Source organism: Xenopus laevis, chromosome 5L (genome assembly GCF_017654675.1).
Source record: "Xenopus laevis strain J_2021 chromosome 5L, Xenopus_laevis_v10.1, whole genome shotgun sequence".
Classification (NCBI taxonomy): Eukaryota; Metazoa; Chordata; class Amphibia; order Anura; family Pipidae; genus Xenopus; species Xenopus laevis.
In genome coordinates this window covers 91,806,486-91,822,755 of record NC_054379.1, presented here as the reverse complement: position 1 = coordinate 91,822,755, position 16,270 = coordinate 91,806,486, and the positions used below count along the sequence as shown (strand labels likewise).

Here is a 16,270-nt window from a genome sequence, read left to right as displayed (position 1 = left end):
TTGCGAATGGTTTAATTGCAATCATGTAATGTTGCAGAAAAAGTTTTTATGCATATTCGCAAATTACTAATTTGCACTAAAGTCCTGGGGGAGGAAAAAAAAGTTATTTTCAACTTGACAAAATGCTGACGATATTATCCAGTTGACTTTTAGGACATCTCAACAGGTTTTAGTTGGTGTAATTAATAAAAAATAATTTTTTTACCATAATTTGTCGTGAAATTGTCGCAGTTGCAACCAAATTTTTGCATATTTTTTCTCAAAATCACAGTCACACCTGACCACAATTTTGTGATAAATTGGCCTTTAATTTCATATAGTATTTTACAAAAAAGGCACCATGAAGTTATTTGCTATATTGTATCAAAATATCTCGCTATCCAATGAGCCACAGCTCAGTTGAGCAGAGTTGCGGAGATAAGAGGCAGTATGCACCTTTCAGCATGAATAATGTAAATAAAACTTTCAGTACGCTAAAAATAGATTCTGCCACTAAAAATACATATTTTCTTATTTTTTTTAATATAAAGCAGTAACTTAGCTAAGTTACTTTAAAAATAATGAACGCTGGATAAACAACCCTCTCCTACTGCACTTCTATCAACAGCTTCAGTACCCCAGTTATTGTTCTTGATTATTAGAAAATGGAAAAGTTACTCTACTCCTTGGTTTCCTGTTTTACACAGCCATGAAGGCTATTGTTTACGATTCCTTAACCAAAACGCTTAAGGCAGAGGTATTCAGCCATTTTTGGTTTTACATGACAAAGGTATAATTCTGTTATTAGTTAAGTATATAAGAATATTAGCATACCTATAAGCTTTGGATAAATTAGACAAATGTGACATGGTAAATGGCTAAGGTTCTCCAAAAGCCAACGAAAACTCAAGATGCAGAAAAGCTAGTTTACAAACACCCCGTTCAGTAATAAGCTTTTTTTTAACCCGTAGAACAATAAAAACAAAAAATGTGCTTGCCACCCAGGTGCACATTTGTATTCTATTCATTTCCCAACCCACAACCTTTCATCACTTAACAAACTGCAACTCCCGTCTCCCGGTATCTTCCAACAGATATCTTTGAAGTGTTGCTGGTAGCTGTAGTAGCTCCAGGCTTCAATCGTTTGATGGAAACCTACAGTTTAGTGAGCTGAAAACCGGTGACAAATATTATTTTCAGTGTCACTGAAAAAAACACATGTGTGAAAATGCTAAAGCATGCCTGTGAAAGAATGGGCAGGGGAGAATTCTTCATAAAATATGTGTATATTCCCATAAGAAACCTAGTATTCAGGCCAACGTAAATATATATATACATTTTTGAGTAAAATATTCTCAAAGTGAGACTCCTGGTTGTAATTACTGGCTGCTGTTTTGCAGATTAATCTGGAATGAAATATTGGGAATTTAGCCTCCAAAAGTCAGATCATTGGAAATTTCATGTCTAGAATCAAAATTGACAGAGCAGTTTCTACGACACGCTGGAGTGTTTAACAGAGGGAGGAGCTGGAACTCCTGTGTATTTAAAAAGAGCCTATTAATGACATGTATTAATTCTTGATTATACAGTTTGGGAAAGTCACGCACTAGAAACTAGGCAATAGACATAGAACAAAAATGTCTTGTCTAGCATTTCACACAAGGACTGTATGCTACTATTTACAGTAGGAAGACAAATTTATTACAGTAGTTATAAACACAAAGATGCCATACTGAGTACATGCGCCAGCCATTTATTTTCTTTGCCACGTTTGTTATTAGTTGCCCAGCAGCTTTTGAACATGCCGGATAAAGAATAGGTCTCAGTCTCACAGTTCGTGCACATCTGGTGGCTAGCAGGCTCTATTACCTGCAACAATAACAGTTTTTCATGTGTACTGCGTATTTATGTTTTAGCACGTGCCTTTAGGAGACAGTTTATGCTACAGTATTTATGTATAAACTACTATGTTTCATTACAAAGGTACAGTATGTATCGTAACTACCAGATCTTTTGAGATCATTTCTCCCTCATCAATATAGGAAATGTTTATTTTCTACAGCCTATCATCTGCACCCAGCGTAATGCTTTGCCACACTATTTTGACACTGAGGTTTTTTATTTGAGCAAAGTAGTTATCCTTTGTTCAAAATAACAGCAGCAACACTTGTGATTGTTTATAAATAATTGGTCTTTATTCAGTCCTTGTTTAGACTAAACTCCATGCTGCACATATTAAACAATGCATCTAAAGAACAGCACAAGTAGGCTGGGGATAAATTAAAAAAGGCATTTTTGTGAAAATTTAAATTCTGGAATGTAGTGATGGTTAAAAGATTCTATAAAATATGAAACAGAGAGCAGTCCCTTAGTAAGTGCATGAAGTGCCTGGATTTTAAACATTATCAATCACTGTTCTATTTGAATGGCGTGAGTCACCTTTAAATTAACTTTCAATATCAATTACTCTAAGCAACTTTTCAACTTTCTTTTTTATAGTTTTTGAATTATTTGCCGCCTTCTTCTAACTCTTTCCAGATTTCAAATGGGGGTCACTGACCCCTTCTAAAATATAAATGCTCTGTAAGGCTACACATTTATTGTTATTGCGACTACTGTATGTATTACTCCTCTTTCTATTCATGCCCTTTCCTATTTATATGCCGGTTTCTTATTCAAATCAATGCATGGTTGCTAGGTGCTCCAGTCTTATACTACCCTTCTATATAGCTCTAACCTCTTATTGTCAGGTAAATCATTTTACAAAATATGCATCAGCCTCCTTATAAGGCCATCCTCTATATCAGAACTGATGTTGAGGGTCGGAATTGTTCTGGCTTCATGGTTGAAGGCCGATAATGGAAGCCAGTGTTGACCACTCCCTATTTTTAAACCACACCCACTTTAAACCACAACCATGTTGCCACAAGACCATGTCCACATTAATTGTGGTAGCACACCAAAAAACCGAATGGTTGGTGCTCACTGCAGGGATGTCACTCATATGTGAAAAAAGTTAAGTCATATTAAGACATACCCTTAAATTCACATGCCTCCTCTTCCCCTGTGGATAACACAGGAACCACCCAGCACATGATTAAACACCTTAGGGCCCCCTAATAATAATTTTCAAATGCAAACCCAGTGCCGGGCCACAATGGGAAGGCACCCTAGGCAGGCCTGGCAGTCGCGGCGCATGCATGAATTTGCGCTCGCGTGCGCATGCGCAAATTGAAGTTCATGCACATGCGCAGAAGTGCAAAAAATGCAGAGTCCAGCAGAGAAGGGAACCGGACTTGGGGTAGGCGACAGAGGAGGTACGTGCCTGGCGCCCTTCCAGCTTTGCGCCCTAGGCACGTGCCTACTCTGCCTACCTGAACAAACCCCCCAAAACAAATACCAGGCTTATGTTCCACAGGCAGAGCAGGGCACACACAGAAAGAGTATGGTACACAGGGAGCATAGGGCAGGCAGAATATGGCACACACAGGGAGCATAGGGCAGGCAGAGTATGACACACATACAAGGAGCATAGGATAGACACAGTATGGCACACACTGGGAGCATGTGGCAGGTAGCTAATCCTACAACAGATGTGTGCCACAGGTTATCATATGCACAGCCTTGTGCTGCAGACAAAACAAGCAATACTTCGGTATAGCCATCTACAAAAGACATACTCATTTTCATAAATTATAAATCGTAAATAACTCCTTGAATTAGCATTAAATATAAACATTTATCTTTCTTGTTACCTGAGTGAGTCGGTAGCATTGCTCTGCGGTGCACTCTGCTTTACTTGTTGGGTTACTTAGGGCAAATATTATTGGTCTATCATTGAACGAAGCCATATCCTTAATGATCTGCTCAGTAAAAGCTCCACCTATGGCCGCCACACCTAAAGAAGAAAGATTGATTTGTTAGGCATATATCTGCTCAAGGTTTGATTTCTGCCAACAACCACTGAAAAGACCTATTTTGGATTTCTATTTTCACAAATACATGCCCAAACCCCAAAGAGCTTTTAATTGTTTTTTTTTTTTAGCAAACCAGAAAACACACAAGTATAGTTTTTATGAGATGTTCCTCATATGTAGGTGTTTTGCTGCCTTTCTTTGTTTAGTTGTGTTATGGCACACATTTAAACTCAATGTTGTATATGTGGGCTAATTATTACATACAGGCACATATGGAATGAAAGATCATAATGCTTGTGTTAAACAAAGCACACTTAAAAGTCTGACTCTTTTTAAAAGAATGTTTAAAATCTTTAATGTTTCTTAAAAGGCAACTAGCTTGTAAGTAGAGCAGTCCCTTACATTAAAAGTATTCTCTAACTAAACCAGTGGTATACCCAAACCTGCAGAAATATTGGATGTCAGTAAAAAAGGACAGCACTGCTGTAAACAAAACACTGGGCAGTCAGGTGATACTTCAGGGCCAAGGAATTATTTTTTACCTCTATACATATCCAAAAATCCTGTTTAAACTGATATTATCACTATGCATTTTCTGGTTTATTGTGAGCTTATTGCATTTCTTATATTCCAACTTATGTGACAGTCTGGCTCTAAACTGATTTTTTTATTTTCCGCCAGTTGGAACATTTTCGGTGTATTGGATTACTACTGCCAATTTCATTGTACCTAAATATATTTGTGAAATATGCTCAAGAACATTAATATGAGAAAAAAAACTGACTGTGGCAGCTGTTAAAGGTTTGTTCAGCTACAGTATGTTTGCGTCAGCACAGAGTTGGTCAAATAAATACACTAAATTCAGAAAGATTCAAGGTGCATTATACAGTGTAACCCAGACATAAGACTTTTCTAGCATGTGCTGCACACTGACAGATAAAATAAGAGTGAATTTGTAAGACAAGTCTGTGTTTAATGTTATGAGTGCAAATGATTTTAGCATAAACTATACAGTATTCCGTATTGCATAGCTATAAATCAGAATGGTTTTAAAGGAATAGTTCACCTTTAAGTTAACTTTTACAGTATTATAGAAAGTCTTATGTTTTACACTTCTCAACTAGCCTTTATAGTTTTTGAATTATTTGCCTCCCTCTGTGGTTTTCCAACTTGTAATTTACAATGATATCTGTTGTTGGGGGTCACTGACACTGGCAGTAAAAATATATTGTTGTGTAAGGCTATAGTTTTATTATTATTACATTTAATTACTTATGTTTCTTAAAAGGTCATCTCATAGTCATCCTTTAGTGTCTCAAACTACTGCCTGGTTGCTAGGAATGTAATTATGACCAGAACATTCCTTCTATGCATATTTTCATTGATACATTTAATTGAGCGCTGCTTTTTGAGCTTTTATCTGCTCTTGTCTTCTAAGGCTCTCACTATATAAACAACCATTGTTGATGTATCATCACTAGAGGGTGGCATTGAATTGGCAGGGCCTAAGGAAAAAACGTTGGCCATGACATGCATTTTGGCAGATTATAAAATATACAGATATATTCAAATGTATTATTCAGATATACACAATAATCATTATTTATCTCTAAGAGAAAGCAATAAGATATAAAGCATACTTCCCCAACAACCATAGTACAAAACAATAGATACCTATCAGTACAGTAGGTTTAATGTTTTTTACAACTTCTTCCAAGCTCTTCATCTCCTCATGTGGGTGGGCAAAATGTTCTTTCTCATGATTAAGGAAAGCTCTGCCCTATAATAAATAATAAAAGTGTAGAGATATATCTAAATATAATGCATGTGCTTATATAAACACCTGTGTTAATGTATTTATTGTAGTAAAAATGTCAAAACAGAATTATAAGTAGAAATACTAAAAATACTATTAATTGCAATCCCTGGGCAATGTTTTATTTTTATACCAAAAATAAAAATGAAAACATTAACCCCCACCCCCTCTTTGAAAGTAAAAAAAGAGATCATGGACAACATAAATAAAGAGGCAGAAGAAAAAGGCAAATAACTATAACAAACAAAAAATGAAGACCAACTGAAAAGTTGCTAAGGACATACTAAAAGTTACCTTAAAGGTGAACTACCCATTAAACCTCACACTACCTTTAACCCATGCATTTGCAGTTATGCGCTGGCCACTTTAGTTATTTTTGTTTAAAGAAAAATCCAACTGTTTGCACCTATCAGGCATCCTCAGCTCCATGGTCCCCAGTGCTGTTAAGATGCCCCTGTGTTTATCCCATTTCTTGATATATTGTGAACACAGACTATAATGTAAATCATATATTAAAAAGTAAAGAACAGCTGTAAAAATACTCAGAGAATAAAGTAGTGCACATATTATAAGTGGTGATTACATTGAACACTATGGGCCAATTCCCTAACCGGCGAAATTTCGCCAGCAACGGCGCAACACTTCGCCAGGGGTAAATTGACTAGGACAACGCTAATGTACTAAAGTGCGAAGTTGCGTCCAGGGCACCGAACACTGGCAAATTTTTGCTAGCGTTACTTCGGCAATCAAAGCGAAGATACACTAGCGTTGCCTAATTTGCATATGGTGGGAAATGACGTAAATATTGCAGCAAATACATTACATTACACAAGTCCAGGGAACCTTAATAAAATAAAATATTGTTGTTACAATACCCTACACATGAGCCCACTGTATAGTTTATGTGCCATGTGTTAGAAAATGGAGGGGGGAACCCGGTTACCCAAAAACATTTTTACGGACCTTTGCAGACTATCACTCTGAAAAAAGGAAAAGACGCCAGCAGATTTTGGGACTTGAGTAAGTCCTATGCACACCACTTTGCCTGGTCTGAGCTGGCAAAGGCAAGTCTGGTGGAAGAGGTAACGTTCAGTAAAACTGCATCTTAGTGAATTTGCGGAGTTACGTCCATTTGGCAGAGCAAAAATTTGCCTGGCGTTACAGTGGGAAGCAACACTAGCGTCTATCTCCTTCACTAGCGAAGTGACGCCTGTACCCGTTAGGAATCTGTGAAGTTTGCCCTTTAGGGAATCTGTATCTATATTTGAAATGCCTTCTAAACTTGGTGCAGATAAAATTGCTTCTTTATTTATGTTGTCCATGATCTCTTAGCCACCTGAGAGGTATGGCATGGTAAAGCATTGATAATGAGAGGATTATTCATTTTTATTTTCCTGCCAGCAAAGCAGAATTTCTCATAACACAACACCCTTCACACCTGACTGGTAAAACATATGGAAAACAAGTGTGAGGAAATGAGAAAAGCATTTTTGTTTAATATTTCTTTTTCTTTATTATATACATTTTTTATTATACACACCTAGCTGAGTGGATAAACATACACACATACTGAGAGGCATTTATCCTCTCCGTGGTATTAAAAGTTCACTTGTCACAGACTTACACAGTGCTTTATTTGAAGTTGGGAAAGCTACTGGAAACGAAGTGAACAGTGTGGAAAGAAACTTATGGTGAAAATTGACCTAGCAAGCTTAGCTGCATATTCCCAGTATACCAAGCTTCAGTCTCTCTGGGTGTGTCTGAGCTCATGTGTACCAGAAATGACAACTTCTGACAGACTGATGACAGAACAGATACCACTCTGAATCTAATGGGAAATCATCTGTCACTTATGAAGTGGCAGAGATTTACCTGCAAAGTGTGGAATATGCACAGTACATCAGCTGGGCAAGAATAAAGTAAAATGAATAAAGAAGACGACTGACAAACTGAATTGTATTGCATTGTGTTTTGATATCACACAGCATATTTTTGCTTTACATGCCTAAAACATTGTCTGCAGTTACACTGCAGTGTAATTTTGTCTAAAGGTTGTCCTCTTTATTATTTTGTTTTCATTTGAGTGATATAGGGTCCCAAGGTTGGACAGGGCTGGCGGGACACTGGGAAAAAACCTGGTGGGTTACGGCCTTCTTGGGCCCAGATCCACTCTCTGCCCCATGACCCTGCTGCTGCTTCTGACCTCCCTACCTGACCCCCACTGCAGCAAAAAGAAAAAGGTCCCGGGGGTGGGGGGCGGAGGGAGCTACAGTGGAAGCATGGGTGGTTTGGGGGGCCCTGAAATAGCTCCCCCCCAGTCTGACACTGTAGGGTCCCTGGGTGGAGGTCAGGAAAAACTCAACCCACACCTGACCCTAACCCCTGAAAGATGTTGCCATTGTAGGACCCGTGCCTAGCTAGTAGTCATCTACCTCTATATGCTACTTCTGTGTGCACCTTTGGTTCCAAGACAGGGAATCTTCAGGAGCATTGGAGGAGTGTACTTCCCCAGTCTGGCCACACCCAGCCCTCACCCGCAATGGCTGGACAAATTTCAACGCAAACCTGCCCAACCGATGCTTTTAGTTAAACCCACTGAAAGCTGGGCATGATAATTATACAGACACATGGCTCTGTAAATCTAAAAGGGTTTTAGATTCCCCACATAATTCAGTATTTTGGTAAAAGTCTAAGCCAGAATTGAAGTTGATCACTATATGAAAACTTGTTTATTTTCTGTTTGCATCTATTGTATAACAATTAGGTCAGGTAAAAATAATTAACTAAATGCATTTGCTGATTCTACCGCAGGTTACTTTCATACCTTTCATACTGTAACATACATTGAGTAGGCCAAAAATATTTTACAACCTTATCATTTATAGCACGTCTTTTTGTTAGCTGTATTATATTTACGACTGGCCCCAAATACTCCAAATATGAACAAGAACTGTCATGTTCTCTAAAATCTATATTATCTATGTTGCACTACTATTTTCACGCTCTACTAGTTACTTTTCATATTACGAATCCCCGTTTTACTCCTGCAGCTAATCCAGAACTATATTATGGAATTCAAATAACAGCAATTACCCTTGGCCCCTCGATTGTGAGAAAAGCAGCTGCAGGTAGGAAGACTTTGGAAGAGCAGGCAGAGTAGGGCAAGATGACAACAGTATGGCAGTTGTTGTTGAAGTGCATTTACCATAACCAAAAGTCGCCTATCGATAGGGTGTGAACGAACGCTAGCAACAGTCTAGCGAATTGTCCTCTTTGCCGATGTCCCTGCAGATGAGATTTCTGGCGAATTGTCGATAGCGACGGCCACTTCGCCCTTTAGTGAATCTGCCCAAATGTTTTTCCTTTACTTGTTAAAGTCAATATCTTTACTGGAACTGTCTGGGCAGTAAATAAGCCCTTGACTTAACATCATCCTTAAAAAATACACAGGGAAGAATAGAACTTTTTACCTTATTATGGTTTTGAAGATACACATTTCTGTATTATAAGATTGGTGTATCCACCACTGAATATTTATATGATATGAAATGAATTAGGAAATACTGACTGGTACCTTTAAAAGGTATATTTAAGTGGCCCTGGTTTTAGTATGAATATTTAGTATAGACTTGTGATTACATTGTTTTTTATAGACCTAGTTATGGCACAGACAGACCCTTAGGTAGTTCTCTGGCTGCACAGAGAAAGTGTTCAGAGACTGTGAGCCTAGCTTTACATGCTGCATGTCTTTTAGAAAGCAGCTGCACCATAACAGCATCACAGGATTATATTGCTTATGGTGAGATGTGCAAGATGTTCAGTTGTAAAGACACAAGCTATTTAGGAAATGTTAAACACCTCATGTGGTTAATAACAATCATACTGTTATAACAGCTGTAGGGACCCATAGGATCTATTAGGCTCCTATAGAGTTAATCCCCTACCTTTGCTTAAGTTCTCTTTTCCCTTGTTATTGGGCCTAGCCCTTCTAACTGGTAAAGTGTAACAACTACACCTATTGGACAAAGAGTGTAATGACACTCCCCTGCCACACTGCTATATAGTGCTGTGTAGGGAGTGGCCTCTTCCTCTTTGGCTCCTGGTGTCTGTGCTGCTAGGTGTTTCCCATTGAGCCTGGGATCACCAAGGCCCCAGTAAGCCATTTACCCCAAAGGGACCTGTACCTTTGGTGCTGAAGTCGGGAACCAGGCAATCCCGTGAACGAGGATTAGTTATCATTAGGGCAGATTCTGTAATAGTCTCTCTAGGAGAGAGAGATAGACAGATTTAAGTAGTATGAGCAGTTCTGTGCTCCAACAAGGAGAATAGCAGGGAGTAGCCTCCCAAAGGCTTTTAAGGTGCCTTTAGTGTAGGGAACTCAGTGATAGGGAATTCAGTTTAGCAGAGCACTGCCTGACCCCTACTTGATCGATCCTGTTTCACTTTGGTCGCTGGTCTTTGGGAGTGAGATATTCTTCCTACTGTTTGACTTGAGGAGTGACATCTGTACATGCTGCATCATCATCAATGCTATCCTGTCTCCTCTGTGATATGCTAACTCCTACTACAGCTCCTGCGTGAGTAAACCTGTGGTCAATTGCCTTTGCATATTGTTGTGCTAAATAAACCATCTCACTTGTTTTCACTATCTAAAGAACCTCCTGGCGTCCATTATTCTATCTTTCACACTAATTAGCCTGTGGGTTGTAGTTTTACACCATCTTAAAGGGGAAGCTTCCATTTAGCGAAGGCTCCGCCCTGAGTGTAGTATCGTAGTGTAACCCATGCTCATACACTAGCTGGACACCCTTAACCCCTAATTGGCGGGATAGGCCAAGAAAGCGTTACACAGCATTTAAACTATTTTTCCCTAACGGCCAAATGTCTTTTTTTGCAGCATATTTTTCTGGAGGTTCAAGAAAGCCTGTGAAATCCTGAAATCCGGAAATCTGACGCTGTAAGCTGCATATGAATTTTCCAACATTAGATGGATATGTATGTACATTCAAAATGTCCATTACCAATGGTTTCTGTAGATGAAGCATGTTAAAAAAAAAGCACTGATTTAAAAATTTTGTTCAACTATTTAATGCAGTAGCCTCTTAGCCTACACTTCACAATATTTAAACGAACTGTGCTGCATAACTTTCTGATGATGGCGATTAGCCTGTTATAGTTGCTATATATATTATACACATTATATCAGTGAATATATAACCTGCTGCTGAATTACGTCCCTCTGCACCACCTGCCAGCAGTATGCTGGGTTCAGATAAAGCTACAAATTGCCTTTCTCTGCACTACATCTTTTATATTCATGGACAGCAGCCTCGTTAACATCTCACTAAATTTCAAATGGCAAATTAATAAAATGACATTCTTTTGTTGAAGAGCCATAACTTATACGCTTTTTATAGTAAAGGCAGTCCCCTGCAACATTATATAAGCCTTGAGCATGGGAATATGAGTTTTCCACATGGTGAATGGGAAAGTGGGTGGCATCATGGGATTACTGGATAAACCCAGCCTACAGGAACTAATAAAACCTTTTCCAGTCTTGGACAGTTATACAATATCATGATTTCAGCTCTGAAAATTTTAGCCAGGGAAAAATAAAGGTTATAAGTTTCGCCTGAAAGCATGTTTAATCTGAATAATATGAGGACTATGAATGTTATTTATGGCAAAATAAAAAAAGACTCATAAAACGCTTGCCACAATGCTGTGTGTCTTCAAGAGATAATATCATTTGTCACAGTAATGAAAGGATACAAATCAATTAAAATGTTAGGCCTCTCTGGAAAGAACAACATTTGCAAATTTTAAAAGCTACAGATAATACCTAATAATAACCAGTCCTTCTTTATGTAAGCTTAGTTTTTATATTGCCGAATAGTTTGAATGATAGGTTAGAATAAATGGCACAATGTCAGGAAAAATATACTGGCAGAATCTTTGTGTGTTCTCTGCATTCATATGTCAGTGTTTTGACAGGTCAATCTTTCGCTAACGTTCAATTCTGCCTAGTGAAACTTCATTAGTACTCTTACGCTTAGGTCAATTTGAATAGGGCGGGTACATATAGATTTATTAGAGATGTTGGTTACAATACTTGAAGTGGCTACTTATTATTACACATGTTCAATGAAGCAAAATAAAGAATAAAGAGATCCTCTAATGCCCTAGACATGAGCCCACCCTAAAACAAATGTGGCATGTCCCTCAAATTGGTTAAATTGTTAACACAAAAGTCTTTAATAGTTAGGACATTTGAAGGCAATCCCGCTTTAAAAAATGAAAAAAATCCAAGGGTTTTTTTTTTACAACTTCTATGAGTTTCTGGCATACAGGATATGATGTCACTGACATAAGATTGAGGAGGATGTACTGTAGCTTCATCTTATCAGTTCGCCAGGCCTAGGTGGCGAAGGAAACTCAGGTATAAAGTAGAATTGCTGTTTGGGTGGGCAGAAAACTTTTTTCTTAACTATTTTTAATTAATATTTTTATACAGTTAGGGGGTGCTACAGAAGTACAGAAGCAGATTATCTCAAGCAGATTATACTGGAAACTTTTTGTTTAGACTTAGGTTGCATAGATCATACTGTGGACTAGATGCAATAAATGTGCTCCATCTATAGTAGGGTTGCTATATTGTATTCCTGGATGCTCTGGACGTGGGTCAGAGTGGGTGACATCAGGAACAGAGCTGATGATGTTGGGGGCAGGTCAGTGATGTAATGGACAGGCTATGACGTAGCCGGCTGTCATTGAGCATCTGTCAAGGACGAGTCCTGTCCGGGTTTCACACTTCATTAATTCTGAGCAGGCAGTTTTGAACTGGGCAGCTTGTGTAAAACCAGACTGTCTGGTTCAAAATCTAAAAGGTGGAAATTCTAATTTGCATGTATAAAATTTTATATAACCTCATCCTATTCTTCTGTGTTGTGTGCTTTGTGATAAAGTGCTTTGTGATAAAGAAAAAATCCATTGTTTTTCAAACAATATAAAAGGAATAGTTGGAGACTTTTGTCTAATTCTGTTTTATAAAACCAATTATTGAATTACCCTTTAATTCTGCAGTGCTTGCATATATTATAAGTTACCGCTGCCCTACCACATCCCAGAATTACAGCCTTGCATTTCTTAACTTGGGTGTGGTATTTCTAGAGTGGTATTTAACATCCCATGCTTCTTGAAAAATATAGGGAATCACTTAAAATCTGTCTCTACCTTCCTAGAAGTTTTTTTAATCATCTTCTAAATAGACCATGTAAAAATAGCATGCATCAAAAATCAGAAACCCAAAATGTCCTTTATTCAGGCAAGCTGTTGTTACTAGCACTTCTGTAAAACAAATCACACGGCACATTTCTTCCTTAGATTGTTTTTCCATTTGAACTCTATAAATTTTTGTAATCATATCAAGCTGGACATGTCTCATGCAAAAGAAGTTTGGTATTATCAGTGCAACAACTATTTATACTTGGAAAATAAATTTACAGAACAAAAGGCAAATTAAGGAAGGCTCACACAGCCATTATTGTACCAAAGGTTGGTAAATGTAGTACCCTTTTACTAAAATGCTCTTTATTATAATCCATTCTGCTGTCCTATTAATTTAAAGGACAAGGAAAGGCAAAAAAATAAAATCCCATTTTTACTTTCTTTAATGAAAAAGAAACCTATATCCAATATACTTTAATTAAAAAATGTGTACCGTTTTTATAGGAACCCTGACTATATGCAGTAAAATTCTCCCTTCATTTACTGCTGTGGATAGGAATTGTCAGATGGTCCCTAACTGCAGGGCAGGGAAACAATCATACTTATGAACAGCAGGGGGAGCCCCCGCCTTACTTACCAGCCATGCAGAACTCAAGCAGCTTTGTTTATTATGATCCCTAAGCAGCCCAGACCACTCTGAGCATGTGCAGGGTCAGGGTCAGGCAAAGATGTTTAACAAAGTTATAAGATGACAGCCCCCTGTGGCCAATTCTAAAAGCACAAATCATTTGTTTGATTAGGCTTTGTGGTGCAGTAAGTTCATGCTTATGTTCAGTATACAAAATACAGCATTTCTAGCCTTATTCTATTTTAGACTTTCCTTGTCCTTTAATACGCAATATTGTCTTATGTTCAATTTCTCTAACCTAGGTGGAGGGGGTCATCTCCAAATAAATAGCACTTGATATAAAATCCTGAGGGGATCATAATCTAGACAACATCTGGTACTTGTATTAAAGGGGATTTTGGCCAGCCACGTGTTTCAAGACCTATTATGGACCTTCATTTGTACTACCTTCTACAATCATTAAGGTTTTGCATTGTCCCTTTAATAAAAACATGTTTGCTAAATCAAAGTTAGTTGTATATTCTTGTCAAATACTTCTATTCAAATTTAGTCAAATTGATAATAATGATTCAATTGGTTGTCAGCTAGTAACACAAGGCTGAACTATCAGAATTAAATTCTAACATTCTAGAAGATAAGGAGTTATCCATAAAGCATTTAAAATGATCCAGCTCATTGAAGATAGAATATTTCCATCTTTAGCTGCTAATTACTCTCTGTTATCATTAAAATTTGTAATTTCTGTGTTTACCTTTACTATCAACCCTTTGGAATCCACCATCCAGATCTTTTTGATTGCAGCATCTCTGGGAGTTCCTTCTTTCTCCATTGCCATAACGATCAAGTCAGCAATTCCCATGGCAGCCTAAAACACAGAGAAATTACTATACATCAAATGACAATTAAACATACAACGGACAATAACTTTCTATTCATTAATTATGTAATTATGTAAGAGCTTTTTCCCACTTTCTAAGGGGCAGATGTATTAAGGGTCGAATATCGAGGGTTAATTAACCCTCGATATTCGACGGGGGAATCAAAATCCATCGACTTCGAAGTCGAAGGATTTTGCGCAAATAGTTCGATCGAACGATCAAAGGAATAAACGTTCCATCAAAGGATTTTAATCCATCGATCGAAGGATTGTCCTTCGACCAAAAAAAGATAGCAAAGCCTATGGGGACCTTCTTAAAGGTTTTAAGAAGGTGGCGAACTAGGGGGTCGACGTTTTTTCTTAAAGAGACTGTACTTCGACTATCGAATGGTCAAATAGTCGAACGATTTTTAGCTCGAATCATTTGATTCAAAGTCAAGTCATAGTCAAAGGTCGAAGTAGCCAATCAGATGGTTGAAGTAGCGAAAAAAACACTTCGAAATTCGAAGTATTTTTTCTTCTATTCCTTCACTCGAACTTAGTGTATGGGCCCCTAAGGGTCATTTACCAATCACTGGGACACAGCAGAAGAACATTAAGGGGTGCAAGAGCACACCCCTTTCACTAACCAAGCACTTGTGTCATGGGGAATGTTGCTCACTGCACCAAGCAAAAATCCAATGCTCAATGCAGTGTTAGAAGGCACAGCAAAGCCCTGTTCTTACTGTCTGCATATGACATAGTGACTAACAAGAACCTTGAGTGAGACACAGCAGATGAGGAGAGTAATAGACTGTGTTCAACTGGACTGGGGGAGCCTGTGTTTCTGGAATTAAATAGTCAGTATTGGGAAAAGGAAAGTGGTTGTAGCATTTCCTGCACAGTACAATACCGCAGTTATTTTAATCTGACACTAATCTAACAAGATCAGTATTCAACAGTGCATGACAATGCTTTTCAGAACTTTTGACTTCCAGATATAATCTGGAGCATCCTTTAAATCATCTATATTAAAGGGGTTGTTCACCTTTAAATTAACTTTTTGTATGGTGTAGAGTGTGATATTTTGAACAAATTGCAACTGGATTTCATTTTTTATTATTTATGATTTAGCTTTTTATTCAGCAGCTCTCCAGTTTGAAATTTCAGCAATCTGGTTGCTAGGGTCCAAATTACCCTAGCAACCATGCACTGATTTGAAGAAGAGACTGAAATAGGAGAGGCCTGAATAGAAAGACGAGTAATAAAAAGTAGCAATAACAATACATTTGCAGCCTTATAGAGCATTTGTTTTTAGAGGGGGTCAGTGACCCCCATTTGAAAGCTGTAAACAATCAGAAACTATAAAAACAAAAAAATGAAGGCCAATTGAAATGTTGTTTAGAATTAGCAATTCTAAAACAAACTAAAATTTAACTTAAAGGTGAATCACCCCTTTAATACACACATCTATAAACCAACTAGTGTATGGAAATTGTCATAAAAGGTAACAACACAGTTGTTAGAATGGACATCAGCATACCTCCCCTGCACCTTGGAACAATACTGTGTGGTCAGACAGCTTGTTTTTCGTTATTCGCAAAGTTGCTAAAAGCCCAGCTACCGCCACTGCTGCTGTGCCTGCAATTCAGGATGAACAAAGCAAGGGAAAAAATCAGTGTGTCAGAAACATTTAAAATTTTAAATGAAAGTCTAAACACATGGAACAGTATAAAAGCTACTAGTCAATTGCAACATTAAATCAAAAGAGTCTGTTGGTGCATAGATCTATAAAACTGATCTACAAATCTTTTCAGTTCCAATTCTTTAAACAGTTTATTCTTTTG

At 37.8% G+C, this 16,270-nt stretch overlaps 1 protein-coding gene across 2 annotated transcripts in view; it reads right to left on the bottom strand.

Annotated features, from left to right (window-relative positions):
- me1.L (malic enzyme 1, NADP(+)-dependent, cytosolic L homeolog) overlaps window positions 1-16,270 on the bottom strand; it is a 203,176-nt gene that overhangs the window by 8,584 nt on the left and 178,322 nt on the right. For both annotated transcript variants that reach the window (XM_041563053.1, XM_018263440.2), the window contains exons 8-11: window positions 15,967-16,064; window positions 14,319-14,432; window positions 5,571-5,676; window positions 3,735-3,877 (exon numbers count right to left, since the gene is read on the bottom strand). In XM_041563053.1, the coding sequence (XP_041418987.1) occupies window positions 3,735-3,877; window positions 5,571-5,676; window positions 14,319-14,432; window positions 15,967-16,064 (461 nt within the window). The remainder of the gene's footprint in view (window positions 1-3,734; window positions 3,878-5,570; window positions 5,677-14,318; window positions 14,433-15,966; window positions 16,065-16,270) is intronic.